This window comes from Saccopteryx leptura, chromosome 4 (genome assembly GCF_036850995.1).
Source record: "Saccopteryx leptura isolate mSacLep1 chromosome 4, mSacLep1_pri_phased_curated, whole genome shotgun sequence".
NCBI classification, from domain to species: Eukaryota; Metazoa; Chordata; class Mammalia; order Chiroptera; family Emballonuridae; genus Saccopteryx; species Saccopteryx leptura.
In genome coordinates this window covers 89407442-89423342 of record NC_089506.1, presented here as the reverse complement: position 1 = coordinate 89423342, position 15901 = coordinate 89407442, and the positions used below count along the sequence as shown (strand labels likewise).

At 39.6% G+C, this 15901-nt stretch overlaps 1 protein-coding gene across 1 annotated transcript; it reads right to left on the bottom strand.

Moving 5' to 3' along the window:
* Positions 1–4115: 4115 nt before the first annotated feature.
* PCDH20 (protocadherin 20) lies at positions 4116–9249 on the bottom strand. The gene is made up of 2 exons (XM_066380799.1): positions 9118–9249; positions 4116–8050 (listed from the first exon to the last, which is right to left on the bottom strand). Exons 1-2 carry the CDS (start codon positions 9247–9249, stop codon positions 5324–5326), a joined length of 2859 nt encoding a protein of 952 aa, XP_066236896.1. The 3' UTR covers positions 4116–5323.
* Between the last annotated feature and the right edge of the window lie 6652 nt (positions 9250–15901).

Sequence of the window (15901 nt, the reverse complement as noted above, 5' to 3'; positions counted from 1 at the left end):
TGAGGAATAAAGTATGTTAAATGACTTTTTTTTAACCCAAAATTAATATTTAATCTCAAGGCCTATGTACTTCTTGGCCCTAACTACTGATTTCACCTGCTTATATTTCCTGGATTTTGTTCAGAATTGCCCACAACAGACATACCATTCTTTTTGATAGTCACTCAGTACGTGAAATTATATTTACATCTTATGTGGTACCCTTGACATTCTATTGTTTTTTGTCTTCAGTTTTTTCTTTTTTCTTTTTTTAATTTTCATAATGACTCTTCTGCATTTGGAATTTTTTTTAGAGCAACTATAAGCAAACTACTGCAAAGGCTTGGATAAAATATTCTTGATGCAGTCAATCTCATGTTGGAATATCTACCACATGGGTACACAGCAATGTTTATTAAATTGAATAGAATCGATAACCATAAGTATGAAATAAGCTGGGTAAATTAATGTCTTTAAATTCCATCTGCATTATAAAATCCAACACTAAAAAGGGAGTTAGGCTCCTGTGCTTTTAATGCTGATGTAATGTTTATTAAATGAGTTTCCTATCCTTTTCAAGTTTTTAAAGTAGGCTTGAAATAAAATTATGAAAATTATAAAATTTCTGGTTTATCACATGTAGATTAATTCTGTTAGTTTTAACAACCTTCTTTATCAGCTATAAATTATTTACCTTCTATATTCCATACTATAACATATCTCTTTATATTCCCTGACTTAAGGCTCTATCTGTCACTTAAATTGTTACTGCTACCTTCTAACCAGTCTCCAGAAACTTCTTCAACATGGCTCCATACATGGACAAAGTGATTTTTTAAAACAAAAAGTCCCTGATCAAAATCCGTAAAATTCCCGCCTGACCAGGCGGTGGCGCAGTGGATAGAGCATCGGACTGGGATGCGGAAGGACCCAGGTTCGAGACCCCCAAAGTCATCACCTTGAGTGCGGGCTCATCTGGTTTGAGCAAGGCTCACCAGCTTGGACCCAAGTTGCTGGCTCCAGCAAGGGGCTGCTCGGTCTGCTGAAGGCCCATGGTCAAGGCACATGTGAGAAAGCAATCAATGAACAACTAAGATGTGGCAAAGCGCAATGAAAAACCAATGATTGATGCTTCTCCTCTCTCTCCGTTCCTGTCTTTCTGTCCCTCTCTCTGACTCATTCTCTGTGTGTAAAAATAAATAAATAAATAAATAAATAAATAAATAAATAATCCGTAAAATTCCCATCACTTTTGGGGTAAAATTGCAACCTCTAAGTATGCGACGAGTCCCTTCATTATTTGCAGTACACTTATATCTCTAAGCTCAGTGTCAATATCTTTTATTTTGTTCATTTGTCAGTCAAGAAGATTAATATTTGTGGTTCTTCAATCATGACATGCTCACTTTTACACATGTACCTTGCATACTATTTCCTCTTCCTCTTTTCTCCCGTATGTTCAATCTAACATTATCTCCTCTGAGAAGGCCCAACTTAGAAAGTACCTTCTTTAGGACGCTTTCTTCAACACTTCCCAGGACTGAGTCAGGTCCTGCACACCCAGCAGTAGCCTGGCAATAGGTATTTATCCCACACAGTGTTTTGAGATGGAAGGTTTTCTCATTGGCCTTTCACACCTTAATCTTAATTCATCAAGGGACTCATGTTTTCTTCTCATTCAAAACCCTGGTAATTACTAAAATAAACATGTATAGAATGAATGACTAAATGATTTCTTTTTTAATCAGCACATTATTCTTACTTCTTGACATTAGTATGCTAAGTCTTAAAGTTCACCCATTTTTGCTTAATGCCCTTGAAAGAATAGAATCTCAGTTTAGCAGTTTAGCAGAGAAAAACATGTTACTATTTTTAAAGCAATTATATACAATAACTCACATTTTAAAAATGATTATGGACTATAAGTTCATGTATATAGCCCCTGAAAAAATGCATAATTTTTTTCTTATCAGAAATAGAAATAACTAGAAAAAGCATGGTGGCTCTTTTTGCTCAGAAATTAACTTTTTAATTGATCGATATTTTTTCTGCCTAAAGTCCATTTACATAATTGGGTGAAAGAGAGTAAATCTCTTTCAATAAATAGTTATTGATGACTTACACTGTAAAGGAATATTGCTAGGCAGAAATTACACAAGTAAGCAAAATAATATTTTGAGCAACTGACTGTTTTCCTGCTGTAGCAAATCCACCTGACCACAAAGGAAGTGCCTGGGTGTCCATGTCTCTGGCCTCCATGAGCAGAAGCTGCCGGTGGAGCTGAAGAGCACCATATGGTCAGGTTGTCCTCTTATTACATTCCCCATTGTCTGCCAGAGGTCAGGACCCCCCAGTCCTCACCTCACTCAGGAGAGGATGGAACCTGAGTCTACACAGGACAGACTGCTTAATAGCTCCTTTTAATAGTTGTCAATTGAAACATTTTCCAGGAGCACAAATTAGAACCTTTGATTTTCCTGCCATCAAGTCAGTTTCATATACCATCCCGAATATTGCTTCAGAGATGTCATGTCATACCAAGATCATGCCTGGTGTATTTCAGAAAACACACGCAGAGCTGCCAAAACACAAAGGATTTAGATTTTTCTTTGTACACCAACGCTGCAACTGTCTTAAAAGAAGCATTTATTTATCCTTTTCCTTTTTAAACAACCATTGATAGAAGCATAACTGCCAAACCTGTTTTTAAAAAATAAGATCAGGAAGTCTACTCTAAAGAGTTATGTAATGTAAATTGTTTTAGCTGAAATTGCTATGTTGGTCTTAAATTTCCCAATCCAAATTAATGAACAGTTTTCTCGGTTCAGTTTTCTCAGCGGTGAAAGAATGGTGTTGGCAGTGCGAAGATCAGAGCAATTTCTTCTCCATTAAGTTGGGCAACGAGGACTCCTGGTTCTCAAACTGTTAAATGGATATTAGGGTTTTTAATGAATGGAACGTTTATTTTTGTGCCAGCTCAACTAACAACATTGACATGATTAGCATACATTTTGGCAACTGTTCTAGCACAAGGTGTTAGTAAAAAGAGGCTATTATTTTTTAGCTTAATTTGCTTTATCTTCTCTTGTTATAAATGCTTTTAAATGTGAAAGAGACATTTTTGTAAAGGAAATCCTGGCAGAACAAGTTTTCAGAAATATGTGTTTTTATTAATGTTACAGGCTTTTCTCATATTAGAGATGATATAACCCAGAACACACAAACTTTCTCCAAATTTAGATATGAGTAAAATATTTTATTATTTTTACTGATGGCTAAATCATTGCACTTATGGAGAATTTTTTTTTTATTAATGGTGCTACTTGTTTTATATGTACTTCTTTTTTTTTTAAAAAAAAAGACTGGTAGAGAATGGTTTCCTTCATGGTTTACATCAGTATGAATGAAAAGTTTTAGGGATTAGAGGTTCTTAGTTTCTTAGGTCAAGTACCTCTCATAAAAAAGAAACTTCCAATAAAAATATACTTTCTTTTTGTTACAAACACACTGCCTCATATGCTAACATTTTATTCATATTACCATATTGAAGAAAACAATAAAAATGAGGTTGATACAAATTCAAAAGGTTTGGGTGTTTGCATTCAAACCTTTTTGCAATGTATTTTTATTTTAAAATTTATTGAAATATTTTTAGTACAACTAACAGGATTGCTATGAGTATGTAATAAAATGAATGTTTATAATTAATAGTAAATCAATAAATTAATATGCATGTGTACATGCATGGGTATAAATTATTTATGAACTTCTAGTAAATATATAGGCATACTCTCTTTCTTTTATATATATATAACTACATGCATATTTAATAATTTACCCAATGTTTAATTGAGTAATGAATTAGTTTAATATAAACTTTAGCATAACAGAATATTTACAGTTTACCCACATTTACCTCGAGACGCAAATGAATGTCTATAACAGGCACCTCAGTTGAAGAACAAGCCAAATTAGAAATGGTAAAAATGAGAAAGAAATTAGGAAAATATATACTTTTAATTTGCAGACATATAAACACTTTTGGTACAATACAGACACAGAATGCCAGAAACAGAAGATTGGTCCGGTTTAAGCTATCACATTACTTGTTTATACAGGTAATTTTGCTATAGCTCTCATAGAAAATAAAATTCCCAGCTCACACCATGATGTGAAAGTGCTCAATCACTGATGAACCAGTTTGCTGCATTGCAAAGGATTCAGGAAAAGATACATTATCAAAGAAATTTGCTGCTGGGTTTACAGACACTCTTGGACTGAATCCAAAGCCAAAGAAAAGAAGCCAGAAATAGTAACCAACAAACCTGAACAACAAAAAGATAAGTATAACTTTTATATAAAAGACCCAGCCAAAACAACAGTAGTCTACAACAGCTTATAGAATAATTCTGCTTTACTATGATTTTTAAAATTTTCTTATGTGACGGATGAGTTTAAGCATGTAAGAATCTAATATATAACCCAAGTATAAAGAACTACTCACAGTTTTGAAAACATCAAAATATCATGAACAGCTATGAAGCAACTAAGAATTGAAATATTTCTTGCTTCCAGCCATTTCTCTTGGACATAATTTCTAGTTTCTGTAAGGAGGAATATACGTATATATATTCCCTCCTGTAATAATAGCAAGGGCAATGGTAAAGCAAACAGAAAGCAGTTTGAGTACACAGAAGGTGAAATAGTCTTCATCAAGTCAAATCTTTAACACATGGCAAAGTTTTTAACCTTCCTAAAAATAAAATTGCACTTCTTCGTAATGCCTTCTCTTTTAAACTGTACATGACATACTTGTGAGGTAAACATTCTGTTTACAAATGCATTTCTTTCCTTATCATACATTTAAATGGGGCAAAATTCAATTTAATTACATATTTGTTACATCTTAAAAGCAATATATTTAAAATACACTTTTTCATTCATTTGATGTACAACTGTCATGTACAATACCTCAAAAGAGTTCCCTGCAAAGGAGCAGCTGATGCCCCCTTGTGGTTAAAAGAGTTTTTAGACAAAGAATGCAGTGTGCCATTTTCTTACCTTACTCCCAGGTTTTATCAATCATCTGCTTGGTGTATGAAAGTTGCAAATCGCATCCAAAATTTTTTATAACAGTTCTATAGCTGTTAGTATTAATTTCATTAAAAAATGCTGTACACATTTTATAACCTCTGATTTTGAATTTAAAAACCTGTAAACAGCTATTTACAATATCATACAAGTTATAAATTAGCCGCTTTCATTGGAACTGCCATCCACACCATCTTGTTCGGTGAGGGCTACCCAAAGTGAATTTAAACATCTCTTATTCCACAATGAAGTGTCAAATATTAGAAATATCCATCGGTTTCCTCTCCCTCATGTGCAGGTCAATTTTTCCTTTCAGTGGAATTTGTACTTCCAAATTTTCATCTTCCCTGGGATGCTTTTTCCCTCTCCTTAAGCAGATGTATATGCCCATCCCTGTTACCAGTGTAATAGAACTCAAGCTTATTACAGAAAGAGCTACTAAGGTGGGCATACAGGACACAGATTCGACTTTCCTATGAGTCGGTTCTATTGAGATCTGTGGTTCTTTCTCCTCTATATTAATTTCTGGTTCTTTTCTTAAAAGACTTTCAATGTAGCTCTCATTACTAACAGTGTCATTAACAAATAGGTTCACCATGACCGTGGAATGGAGAGGTTCGGGATAACCATGATCACTCACTTTAACCAGTAAACGATGCAATCCATAATCTGTCTGCAGCAGTGCCTCTTCCAAAGTAATGTTGCCAGTTTTAGGGTCAATCCTAAAGGATTCAGGCCTAGGGCCCCTTCTTCCTATGATGCTGTAAGCTATCACAGCATTCATGCCTGTGTCTTTGTCTACAGCATAGACCTCTGTCACTGGGGAGCCTGGAAGAGTAGAAGGCAGTACCAACAGATAAGACATATTAGACTGAGGAAATAGAACAAGAGGGGGGTTGTCATTGATATCTAGGAGGAGGATTGTGATTTTCGCGGTAGAAGAGAGGGCAGGCTCACCCCCATCAACAGCTTCCACCCACAAAGTATAGGAGCTTTGCTGCTCTCTGTCCAATGAGACTTTAGCTCTCAGCATGCCTTTTCCTGTGTCTATTACAAAAATATCGCTCTGATTCAACACGGAGAGGGCGACCCACCCATTTCGCCCAGCGTCGGCATCTGTTACACTGATCACTCCAATTTCACCATATCCTGGAAAGTTTTCCGGCACAAAAAAGCTGAAGTCCTTGTTGATGAACCTAGGGCTGTTGTCATTTTTATCCAACACTGTGAGGGCCACAGTGGCTACGGATTCTCTGGGTGGCTTGCCAGAGTCAACAGCTCTGACTGTGTACCTGTACTTTTCTTTCTCTTCTCGGTCCAGCTGAGTAGAAACTGTCAGAATTCCTGTGACACTGTCTAAGGAAAAATATGATGGAGCATCAGGTCCCAGAAAATATGAAACTTGGCCTCTCTCTCCACTGTCAGCATCGGTAGCGTACAGCTTAGTCAAAAAGGCATTGGGTGAGTTGTTTTCTTCAATGGTTAGTTCTATCAAGAGTTGAAGGAAAATTGGAGCATTATCATTGTCATCTAACAGTTGCACTTTAATAATTTTTTTGACGTGAAATCCTTCAGAATTCCAGGCGACTACAGCTATTTCATAGAACTGCTGTAGCTCATAATCCATAGGTTTTGTGGTTTCTAGCAAGTACTCATTATTATATGGTTTGTAGGGTGATAACCTAAATGGCCCTTCCCCGTCCAGGTAGCAGTTCACCTTGTATTTACCTTCTGGATCTCTTATGGTAAAGAAAGCAATTGGAGTGTTAACAGGTTCCAGTTCTTTCAGGTAAACAATACCATCTATCTCATTTGCTATATAACGGGGGACAATTTCTGGTGGTCTGAAAATCACTTTGATTATGGACACCAGGGCAGTGATCACAGCAGGGATGCAGCCTGGCCCATTCGCAAGGATGGTGAGCTTGTGTGTTTGCAGAACACTTCCCCCAATCTCACTGAAAAGTTTAATGACTCCAGTGGTTTCATCCAGATGGAATAAATCCTTGGATGCTTGTGAAACTTTCTGGCTGTAAGAGTAGGTGATCTGAGCATTGGTCCCCAAGTCTCTATCCACAGCCTGCACAGCTGCAATCGGTGTGCCTACTGTAGTATTCCCATACACAGTGACATTGATCTGTGAATCTGCGAAAAGAGGGCAGTTATCATTAATGTCACTTATGCTGATGGTGAGGGTGGCGCTGCCGAGCAGTGGTGGAGATCCACCATCCTCAGCGATGATGATGCTCACATACTGGTCTTGGGTCTCCCTGTCCAACAGCCCCATGACTATTAGGTAGGGAGTGCGCTCTCCATTCTCATTCTCCTCCACGTCCAGGGTGAACATCCGGTGGTAGTCCAATAAGCGGTAGGTCTGCACCCCATTAGTGCCTATATCTGGGTCCATGGCAGGGTGCTCTATGGCCAGCCGGGTGTTTACAGGTGCATTTTCTGGGACCCAAACCGAGATTTGGGAAACAGGGAACTGTGGGGCATTGTCATTGATGTCCCGAATAGCGATTTTCACCTTCACAAACCTAAAATATTCCTGAGGCAGGACTAGTACATCCAGAAGCAATAGACAGGAGTCAGAAGAAGGGGAGGAGGAAATGGAAATGCTGCCGCCCCAGGCAGCCCCTCCACCTCCTTCAAGACACAAGGCCTCCCTGTCAATCTCCTGGGCAGAAGTGTGCAACTCCCCAGAGCGGTTGTCTAGGGTCACATACTGTCCACTCAGTCCCCGGGAGGCCAGGCTGAAGGAGAGAGGAGGGCTCCGCTCGGCGCCGGTGCGCTCAGGCGGCTGCAGCTGCTGGTCCTGCCTCCCCGCGGCCCGGGGCACCAGCCGCAGGTCCTCGGCCAGGCTGCCGATGAGCACTCCGGCGGGCAGTCCCTCGTTCAGGCTGTACAGAAGCTCCGTGGCCCGGCTGTAACTCGCGAGGCAGTTGAACGGTCCCACGAAGAGGAGAAACAGAAACAGATGCTGGAAGTGGGGGAGGGGAGAGGCCTCATTACGTACTCGCCGCAACACAGAGACTGGAGTCAGAAAGCAGTGCCCCGGGTCATGGCTGCCCTCATCACTATTCCCAGAGGCAAACCCTCTCCGGTCCGAGCGGGGTGAAAAGGAAACTTGCTGCAAAGAACAGATCTATGGGGGCAACGTTTTCTCCAAAACTTTTTTTTTTCCTGTTCACTTTCTACCCCCGCTTCCCATCAACACCCTCATGCGGTTAACACTCAGAATCCCTAACTATAGGGCATCCCTGGAAACGCACACCGGAGTGGAGAGAGCTCTTACTCTGGGACTGCGCAACGCGACAGCGACAAGGAAACCACCGGGTGGGTTATGCAGAGGGAGGGGGCTAGTGGTGGAGACAGCCGAGAGATGAGCAATTTCTCCATTTATTTCCTATCGAAATGTTTCCATCACTAAGATCCCCGGAACGCGAAATGTGTTACATCCCTTATTATGAAACCAATAGCAACAATAACAATTTCAGCAATAATGATAATAATAAAAACATAGTAATTCTTTCTGCTGGGAACCCCCGCCCCCCCCCCATTAGATAAACACTTCTAGGTAAGAAGAAAAGGTGACTTTCATTTTAGCATGGATCTAAAATTAAATGGAAGAGATCTGGATCTCCACTCCTTACCGAGCCCTCACCAATCCTCCTCCCCCAGAGGAAAAAGAAGTAAACGCGGAAAATAATTATGCAAAAACAATCTGTCAATTGCAGTAGACAGTCACAGCCAGATGCTGGCTGCGGGAACGATCTCCGAACCCCAGTATCTAAAGCAGATTGAGCTCCTACCCCCATCCCTTCCACCTCATCTTCTTATATTTCTGCTTCAGAAACTTCCTCTCACGAAACAAGGACTTGCCTATTCCTTGCTAAAATGAAAATACATTATCCTCCAACTCCCTTTCCCTCCCCGCAATCTTCCTGTGAAGTTTGGATGAAGGTAAAAGGTTTGAAAACCCTCAAGGAGTGGGAACTGCCCGCAGTAGGGCTACTTGTCGCGGGGCTGCTGAGCCCCCGCCCTTACCGGCAGTTTCCTGAGGCTGGTGCTGCTCCTGGGACGACTTAGCCGCCCCATATCCAGGCGCGGGTGCCAGGTCGCCGGGCGCCAGCTCACTGCCAGGGCCCGCGAGCTGCGCGCACTCCCTCGGCCGCGCATTCCCAGGGAGGCTGCAGTCAGCTCGCTCCTGACCGGAGGGAGGCAGAAGACACTCCCTCTCTGTTCATGCAAATCGCTGGGGAACTTCAGCCAATAGTCACTGGCTCGTCAATTAGGACAGGATCTAAAGGGGGGCCAGTCAGACGAGGGGCAGAAGGGCACAATCATGGTTTCGTGCCCAGGACGCGGTAAGTCCAGACCCCACTGGAGGAGCCAGAATGGGGGACCTGCCTCTGAAGAGTGCGAAGAGGCGTCACCTGGTCCCGCACCGGGCGCGTGCCCACAGCCTCCCTCCTCGCCACACCAGTCAGAACCTCAGTCCACAGGTTGCGAGCTTGAGAGGGAGGATTAGAATAAATAAAAAGCCTTGGTTTATGTCTGAATTTGTATAGAAAAGAATTCAGCGCTACAGAGCAGCCACAGGCGCGATCCCAAAATGCCTGCTTTGCCACCAATTCTAAGTTGTATCCAGTAGTGTTTGCACACAGGGGAAAATGAATTCACTTTTCTTTACGGAGGGAAGGAATTTCAAACTCTTTGAAAGGCAGTCTAAACCAGAAAAACAAATAGATGAATTCGGTGAAGGTTTCGACATGCTCTACATGGATCTTTGCTGCTGGTGATGGCAGAGCTTCTGCTAGTTTCCGAGTTGTAGGCGCAAGTGTCTCCTCGGGTTGACTGTCTTGTGGTCTTTACAGGCTGCGGAGGCTACTGGCCAAGGGAGAGAACCAAGGGGAAAAGTGGAAACAATTGTGTGGGGAGGTCAGAAATTCTGCCTGCAAGCAATTTTAACATTTCCCTAAGAGGTGTATTTTGGGGAGGGGGGGGGTTGGATGCTCACTGAAGCGTAGGTTAAAAAAAAAAGTTACTTTTCAAATTGCTACTTTTTTTTTCCGTCCTTGTAATGCTTACTTGGGAAAGTGGTGCTTTAGAAAGGAATCCTGAAGGGATGTGGTGCAAAATATGTACTTGGATATCCTCTTTAGCTTCGACACTTAATAGACAAACGAATAACCTGTTTCCTCATTTATAAAATCGGGGCTGGAAAGAGTTCAGTGCATTAAGTCAATAAAATACTTTTTGATCTGCAGGGAGTCATGTGTATAATGGAAGGTTATTGGCCATTCACTGAGTAGACATTTCTCTCCATCACTAGGTTTCCAAGTACTCTGTGTGTTGCCCTGAACATAAAACCCTCCCAGGTGAATGCCTAGTGACTCCGCCTAGAATAGAACAAGTCTTCCTCCGGTAAATATCTGACATTCCTTTGCTTTCCATAGGAACTACTTTAATTTTCTTTTTAATTCCAGATTATGCTAACTAGAATATAAATTACTTGGCTGAACTAATTGTATTTCTTCTGACCCTTTCTATTTTCTCATCATCACTAATTCAAAAGACAACGAGTCCTAAATATTGACAACAAACTACATCAAAATACCTGGTGTGCCCAAATAGGACTATACATAGAGTTCACAAACAAAACTGCCTATAATACAGATCTAGACCTGGCAAATAATGTAAATTGGTTTATAAAATTAGCTCCTTTCAGCTCTTTAGAATGAAATTGGAGTGCTGACAAAGTCAGCACACACACACACACACACACACACACACACACACACACACACACACACGGAAACGTGCTCACGTGGGTGGAAGGCCATATACAACTGGTAAACAAAACACAGTCAGGAAGTATGATTTGCCTCTCCTTGTCAGCTGTTGGTTCTGCCTTACAGTTGAACTTTTACCATGATTGGTAAATATTTACTTTGGGGTCTGTAGTTGAAACATGTTGGACTCCAAAATCAGTACCAAGCTGCTTCTGAAATGTGTTTATGTCTTCACAAAATACCCACAGCTTCTGGAAGTTTGGGGCAAGTGGCCAGAATTAGGCAATCCGCCAGCAGTCAGAGTTTGTACAGCTAGACCCGCAATCTGAATTAATTCTACATCTACACAGGAAGCAACAGTGGTGAACTGTTGATGCCCTCACAGCTTATGCCTGTACCAACAAGTTCAGATCACTTACTTTTTATTTGGGGAAAAATATAGGAATCTCTTTCTTTAGTTTTTCCTTTGTTTATGAGGACAGGAACTACCATTTAGGAAGATAGTTCAATTGAAGTGATGTAATTTCTTTGTAACTATTTTCTCAACTGTTTTTCATTTTCCCTGAAATTTTAGGCTCTGTTTGCTGTGCAATGGAGGCTTTGGGCACAGATGCCCCTTTTCCAAGTGTCCTTGTGCCCATCCCAGCAGAATCTCAGTCTCCTGGCCATCTCCTCCAGCTTCTTTCTAAGGAAAGGGCTATTATTACTTCTCCCCTTTTCTGAATTGGCAAGAAATTAAATCGACCTAGGCAGCAATTCATTTTTAGAGTGTTTCCAAAAAGCACCAACATGAACTATAATGTACATTGAAACAAAGGAATGAAACATGTTCTGGAGATGATATTTGGAATGACAACAATAACTGCCTTTGTTTTAAGTTGCTGTGGTGAGTGCAAAGGCTCTTTATAGAAGTTTGTCATCAAGACTGAGAGAATTTGGCACAACTTTATGTAATACCTAACATGTCACATGAGCTACTTGTAATTATCTGTTCTCTTTGAACATCTAAGCAGAGGTTTTACGTAGGTTTACACTGTAATTGGGCCTACATAAAAAACAAAACCAAATACCCTTCTTTCTTCTCCTGCACCTTCTCCCTGAGCACTGTGAAAGCATTTCCAACTCCTACCATCTGGTGTTGCATATTTCTTTCTAAAGATGACTTAGCTTCTGTGCTATTAATCCCTTGAAAACAATACTTACAAACTTCTCAGATTTCTCAATTGCTCTGGGCCTGCTTCCCAGGTGTTTTGTAAAAATTGATCCAGAAGAATAGTTAGATTATATGCCTCCCAAACCTATTTTTTCTGTAGACAAGGAAAACAACTTGATACGATAGATGGTACACTGAACCGAGACAGGGGATTTGAATCCATTCTCTTGGTTGTTGCTAAGTTACTGTATGACTTTAAGTAAGTCATTGCACCTCTTTGTTTCAGTTTCCTGTATCCACCCCCCACACACACACACCATGGATATTAACAGACACCCAATGATGGTAAACAGGTTAATTTGATTACATTATATCACTGAAGGATAATAATATTTTATTTACTGCAAGGCTTCTCTCTCATAATTTCTCTCTGTATATGCTATGAGAATTTTTATACCCCCAAGGGTACCATCTGAAACCTTTATACATTTAGCAGACATACCCTAAAACTTTAAAAAATTTTTATGTTCTTAAGTTGCTTTTCTTTGTAGTTTTTAATTAATACTAATTGTATCATTTAAAGTATTTAGCAATAGTATGGTATCTACAAAGTTTTATATCATTAGCATATACATAGATATTTAAACCTATTTTGGCCTGACCAGGCAGTGGCTCAGTGGATAGAGTGTCAGACCTATCTGGGATGCAGAGGACCCAGGTTTGAAACCCAGAGGTCCCAGGTTTGAGCGCAGGCTCATCCAACTTGAGTATGGACTCACCAGCTTGAGCCTGGGTTCACCAACTTGATCATGGGATCATAGACATAACACCAAGGTCTCTGGCTTGAGCACAAGGTCTCTGGCTTGAGCAAGGGGTCACTAACTCTGCTACTGACCCCCGGACAAGGCACATGTGAGAAAGCAATCAATGAACAATTAAGGTTGCACAACGAAGACTTAATGCTTCTCATCTCTCTCCCTTCCTGTCTGTCTATCCCTATCTGTTCCTCTCTCCGTCTCTCTCTCTGTCTCTGTCACAAAAAATAAAAAAAAATAAAAAATAAATAAGCCTATTTTGAACCACAGTCCTATAAATGTTCTGATTAATTCAAGATTGAAAATAAATATAAATTAGAAAATGACTTATTTTAGAACTATGTCATTTTTTAGTTGCAAAAATAATATATGAAATTAGAAGTTCTTTTAGTTTACTTAGAATATGTGAGTGTGTGTGTATAGTGTATATAATAAATATGTATATATTTAAATATAAACAGTACAAGATATATGGCATGTAATATAAATATAATATATAATTATATATACACATAAACATTTATATAACACATTTATAAAGAATATATTTTTAAAATATATAATTTCTAAATATATATTTAGAAATATAAGAATGTACACAGTCTTTTTCTAAGCTAATAGTTAAGGGAAGGAATGATCACATTTGTAAAACCAATACAATATTTGAGAAATGATAAAAGTCAACCATTTATTGAGTGTCGATTATGTTCTAAGCATACTCCTAGATGCTTTACATGTTTATTTACTTAAAGCTCATGACAGTGTTATAATATAGATATTATTTAATCAATTTTACCGCCATAAATTACATGTTTGTCAGTGTTTATAACGGGGTTCTGATCTGTGGCCTCCAAAGCTCCTGATCTTCCCAAGCTGGTATACCTCTCCCACCAGAATGGGTAGATCTAAGACCTGTATACATTTAAATGTATTTCAAGTTAAAACAAACATTTATTATTCACCTACAATAAGATAAATATTATAAGCATAGTTTTGCAGTATGATGCCTTTATGAAGTGAAAATTTTAGTCAAATACTATTTCTTAAACAGATATATACACACAGACAGAAGCTTATCTTTGTTTGGTTATCTTATATCTCCCGACGTGTAGACTTAAAATATATTATGACTGTATTTTTGTGTAAACTTGAAAGTTTTACAAAGTTTTAAGTAATTTTAATGGATCACCTAGTTAGCCCTCATTTTTCACATAATAGTTGAGGAAAAGAGTGATCACCCATAGCTAATTCAAATTCTCAAAATACTCCTGTTTCTTAGAATCGTAGTAATTCTGCCCTCAGAATTGTCTTCAATATTAGAGGATAAATTAGAAAAATATCAGTTATTTTTTTTTACCATCTTTTATTTACTAAAGCCTTGATCTTAAACATTGTCATAAGTACTGGTTAGTTACTTTATTTTAAATTATTTTATTAATTTCTAGTACTAATTTGTATAAATTGCTGTTCAAGTATATCAGACAAAATTTTTAAAAAGCCTCTTGTTTTTTTCCTACACTCTCAGAAATTAATTGTGAATCTAACAGGAAATAAGCATATTGGTTTATTTAAATATTTAAACATTTTAATTTATCAGATCTATTAAAAAAAGCTGGATAAATTTAGATTTATACTACTTGTATGAAAAGAATGCAAATAAGCTAATTTACTCTTGTTGGTCAAATAAATTTGTAAAATATGATTTTTATGTTTGCTCGCTTATAGTTTGCTTTGAGGGCTGGGCAGCACCAGGTATATGTGGTCTGTGAAATTGCAAATTATTGTCCTGCTTGGGAAGGACTATTATTGTTTTGCTAATGTTTGCTGGAAGAGAGATTTTTGCACCAGAAAGTTTTGAAAACAGGAGAGAAGAAGAAGAAGAGAAAGAAAGAAGCCACGTTTTGCAGGGAGAGCAGAGAGAATGCAGAGTGCTGAAGGAGAAGCCATGTTGTCAGGGAAAAAGAGCCCTACTGATTCTAGGAGTTTGGTGGGGCCTTGATTCTAGGAGGAACCAGAGAACATTCTCCTGGTTGTGGAACCAGAGAATGTGTCAGTGACTTTGGGAACCCTGTGTGTTTGCTCGTTGGCTGGTGCAAGACTTTTTTTTTTTTGTATTTTTCTGAAGCTGGAAACGGGGAGAGACAGTCAGACAGACTCCCGCATGACCCGACCGGGATCCACCCGGCACGCCCACCAGGGGCGAAGCTCTGCCCACCAGGGGGCGATGCTCTGCCCCTCCGGGGCGTCACTCTGCCGCTACAAGAGCCACTCTAGCGCCTGGGGCAGAGGCCATGGAGCCATCCCCAGCGCCCAGGCCATCTTTGCTCCAATGGAGCCTTGGCTGCGGGAGGGGAAGAGAGAGACAGAGAGGAAGGAGGGGGTGGGGGTGGAGAAGCAAATGGGCGCTTCTCCTATTTCTCCTATGTGCCCTGGCCGGGAATCGAACACGGGTCCCCCGCATGCCAGGCCGACGCTCTACCACTGAGCCAACCAGCCAGGGCCTGGTGCAAGACTTTAATAAAGGAATGGCCCACCTATTTTTGGCTCCACTGTTTACCATCTGCCTGAATCCAATGAGAACCTACATGTGAATGGCCACGATGGTGGCGGCCCCTGGCCAAACAACTATAATACAATCCTGTATTCTAAAACATTTACCACTATACTGTAGAACTTATAAATGTGATTTTTGTGAGCACCAGTCTATCTCGACTAGTGCTTTCTTTTTGTTTTAGAAAACTTTGTGTAAATAGATTTCACATTTCTCCTCTTTCCCCATATATTCCAAGGGGAGATATATGACAGCGTTGACTGTTCCTTTTACTTCAGAACTCAATTAGCATTCCGTTAACCGGATAAATATAGCTATGTGAAGTCATCAGAAAATCCTAGGTTTTATTTAGACTCACATTTTTGACTTACTCTCCTATCCTCAAAATAAATTTTAAAAGTCATTTTCGACTCATTTAAATTTCACATTCTTCCTTCTCACTTCTGGTAGAGGTGATAATGAGCAGTGAAATCATCAAAAGAAAGGTAGTAGGATTGAGGAGGAGACAAAAGGAAGG